Genomic DNA, 3,429 nt, shown 5'->3' on the forward strand with positions numbered 1-3,429 from the left:
GAGTTGATTACTTTGGAGTTTTGCAATACAAATGAACAAGTTGCTGACATATTTACGAAATCCTTTCCATGCAAGAAACATATGTATTTCAGAAATCAACTAGGAGTCTGTAGCTTTGAATCAAGGGAGAGTGTTGAAGACTGATTCAAATAAGTAAGGAGACTTGGTCTTTGATATTTTAGATTTATTATTTTGGCACACCTAGAGCCAAAATTAGCGATGGGGGAACACAATTTTGTAATCGCAATTTTGAATCTCTTTTGGCTAAGTATGGGGTCATGCACAAGGTGGCAACACCTTATCATCCTCAAACTAGTGGTCAAGCAGAAGCGTCAAATAGGGAGATTAAGAAAATTCTTAAGAAGACTGTTGGATCTTCGAGGAAGAAATGGGCTAGTAAATTGGATGATGCATTGTGGGCATATAGAACAGCATTCAAAACCCCTATAGGAACTTCCCTTTTTCGTTTGGTCTATGGAAAATCTTGTCACCTTCCTGTTGAACTAGAGCATAGGGCACTATGGGCTACTAAATGTTTGAACTTTGATGTGCAAGCTACAGGTGATCAGCGTATTCTACAATTAAAAGAGCTGGAGGAATTTCATCTTGATGCATATGAGAATGCGAAAATCTACAAGGAAAAGACAGAAGTGGCATGATGCAAGGATTGTGCACAGGGAATTTGAGTCTGGACAAAAAGTTCTTCTTTATACTCTCGTTTGAAACTCATGCCGGGTAAACTTCGTTCCAAATGGTCCGGGCCTTTTACTGTTAACGAAGTGTTTCCATTTGGTGTTGTAGAAATCCGTGGAGATTCTGGAAATCCCTTTAAGGTGAATGGACATCGACTAAAAATTTTTCGTGAAGGAATTGTGGAGCAAGAAGAGCCGAGTACTCCTTTGCACGATCCAACCTAATTTATAAAGGGAGTTGTCTAGCTATAGACAAGAAATTTAGCACTTGCTGGGAGGCAACCCAGTGATTTATTTTATTTCGTTTCATTTTATTTTATTTTATTTTTACTTTTTCAGTTTATTAGGTTAATCTTCTGTGATTTTGGTGTGTGTAGGGAATATTGGAATGAAGTAAGATGAATTAGACTCTGGAATAGCTAAACTGTTGAAATAAGAGATTACCAGCACTGAGGAATTCTACCATCCCCATGTTGTACTCCATGGATATTAAAGCACGCTGCCAGTGAAGTGTTCTCTTAATATTCTACATCCAAATTCTATATTCTTTTTTAATGTCATGACACTGAGGGCAGTGTAAATCTAAAGTGTGGGGGGGATTTGATTTGTGTTTGTTTCACGTCACCACACTTAGCATGTGCTTCAATGTTTAATCCTCGTTCATGAAATTTTTTTCTGGTTATTCTTTGAGAAACTGCACTTGTGATTACATGACACACTAATTGATTTTCTGGATTTTTGATCACTCGAGAGATTGAATCACACATAGAATTGATTGAGATGGGCTGTAGTTGTACCCGAATATATTTTGAGACATCATCTATGCACTTTAAGTCGTACTTATATCAACTCATTGTGAATTGGCAAGAGGTGTGCTCATGAAAAGAAAAAAAAAGAAGAAAAGAAACAATCTAATTCGAGGCGAAAATACGGAGGAGAATGACTTAGGGATGATTTAGGCGATCTTTGGACCGTGTGAGCCTTTTGAGCCTACCCAATGCATAATTTATATCCCTAGTATCCCATTTTGAGCCTATAAAAAATTGAATCGAGTGTGTCAAATACATACACAGTTAACCCCATTCGTATTCCTTCAAAATCCCATATCAACTACCCAATTTTAGCATATACACTATTCCTCTACCTTAATTTTGAGAGAAATAAACCCTTTTAGCGCTTTAAAATTTTCAATAACTCCCATGTGTTGATAATTGATAAGAAAAATTGGAGGAGTTTGAAAAAATCACGAAGAATGAGAATCTACCTTAATTTTGAGAGAAATAAACCCTTTTAGCGCTTTAAAATTTTCAATAACTCCCATGTGTTGATAATTGATAAGAAAAATTGGAGGAGTTTGAAAAAAAATGAAGAATGAGAAAGGGATTGATGAAAAGATATATATAATTATAAAAGAAAAAGGAGGAGGAATGAATGTTGTATGATGTGGTGACTGAAAAAACTAAAAGGGAATGTTGTTAAAAAAAAGCTTGAGGAAGAGGAAATATATATATATATATATATATATTGGGAAATATGAATGAAAGTACAAGGAAGATGAAAAAGTTAGGTGGAGGAATGATGAAATTCCATAAGGGAAGGAAGATAAGAGATGAAGGAGTGCGTTGTATGATTAAATTGTTTATTTTCTGTCATTTTGAATTTTCCTACTTTTATTGTAGCCGTAAGCTGTGGCCTAATATTATAAGTTTGAAAAGATCTATTAATCGGGTCATATTCCTCCAACATTTAGTGGAGAAAGATATGAAAGATAAGCTTATGGAAATTTTTTTTATATATGGAAAAAAACAATTTCAGATAACATGAGCACTCCTTTAACTAAAACACCTTTGAGGAATATGAGTTTTGACTTCTACACTACACACGTCTCATTATCTTGATCTTTTCTAGTGAATGGTTGAGTTTTAAAGTTGCAACGAAGATGAATTTTATGATTTTCGAAGTGTGATCTTTTTGATTGAGTGTGGAGGAATTTGGTAGGTTGAAAAGTGCTGATTGTGTCATTTTTTATGGTGAATCATTGAATATTCCTTCGGTATATTTTATTCTCTGATTTGTTCGATGACGAACAAAGGACTAAGTGTGGGAGAATTGATAAGGCCAAATCTTGCAAAGATTTTAGGGATTTGATTTTATAATATTTGCCCTTATCTAGAATTTTTATCCCTAATTATGTGATTATTTGAATTAATAATTGTAGATTTGAATAAAAGTGAAAAGTGTTTAAATTTGGAGATAAAATAAAGTTACTAGATTTCAAAGGAAATAAAATATTCTTATTCCTTGATGATATTGAAATTTTGGAAAAATCTATGTAAATCTTGATAAATATCTTATCTACACTTTCTTTACTTGATATGAGCTTAAAAGAAATTAAAGGAGAGGCCAATTAAGAGAAATAAAAGAGAGGCATAAGCGTACAAAAGAAGGAAAGCAGAGCCGTAAAAAAAGACGGAAAAAAGAAGAGCAGAAGAGAGACAGAAGACTACTGTGAAGTAGTACCAGCGCGGAAGAAGAACATAAGGGAGGAAGATTGAAGGCAGAAGCAGGAGGAATTCTCACACACGCTACAAATCATTGAGAATTCTTTTCATTATTTCTTAATTATGTTTTCTGCATTGAATTTAAACAGGGATATGAACTTTTATTTTAAATTTATGGAGTAGATTTTTATAGACTAAGGCCACGATAAGGCTGAGACAGATTATTTTTTATGTTC

The 3,429-nt window shown here is 33.9% G+C and overlaps 1 protein-coding gene across 1 annotated transcript; it reads left to right on the top strand.

Annotated features, from left to right (window-relative positions):
• Positions 1 to 278: 278 nt before the first annotated feature.
• LOC140807584 (uncharacterized) lies at positions 279 to 1,089 on the top strand. Its single transcript, XM_073164511.1, has 3 exons — positions 279 to 561; positions 802 to 891; positions 1,070 to 1,089. Exons 1-3 carry the CDS (start codon positions 279 to 281, stop codon positions 1,087 to 1,089), a joined length of 393 nt encoding a protein of 130 aa, XP_073020612.1.
• Positions 1,090 to 3,429: the final 2,340 nt, after the last annotated feature.

Source organism: Primulina eburnea, chromosome 1 (genome assembly GCF_022965805.1).
Source record: "Primulina eburnea isolate SZY01 chromosome 1, ASM2296580v1, whole genome shotgun sequence".
In the NCBI taxonomy this organism is placed as follows: domain Eukaryota; kingdom Viridiplantae; phylum Streptophyta; class Magnoliopsida; order Lamiales; family Gesneriaceae; genus Primulina; species Primulina eburnea.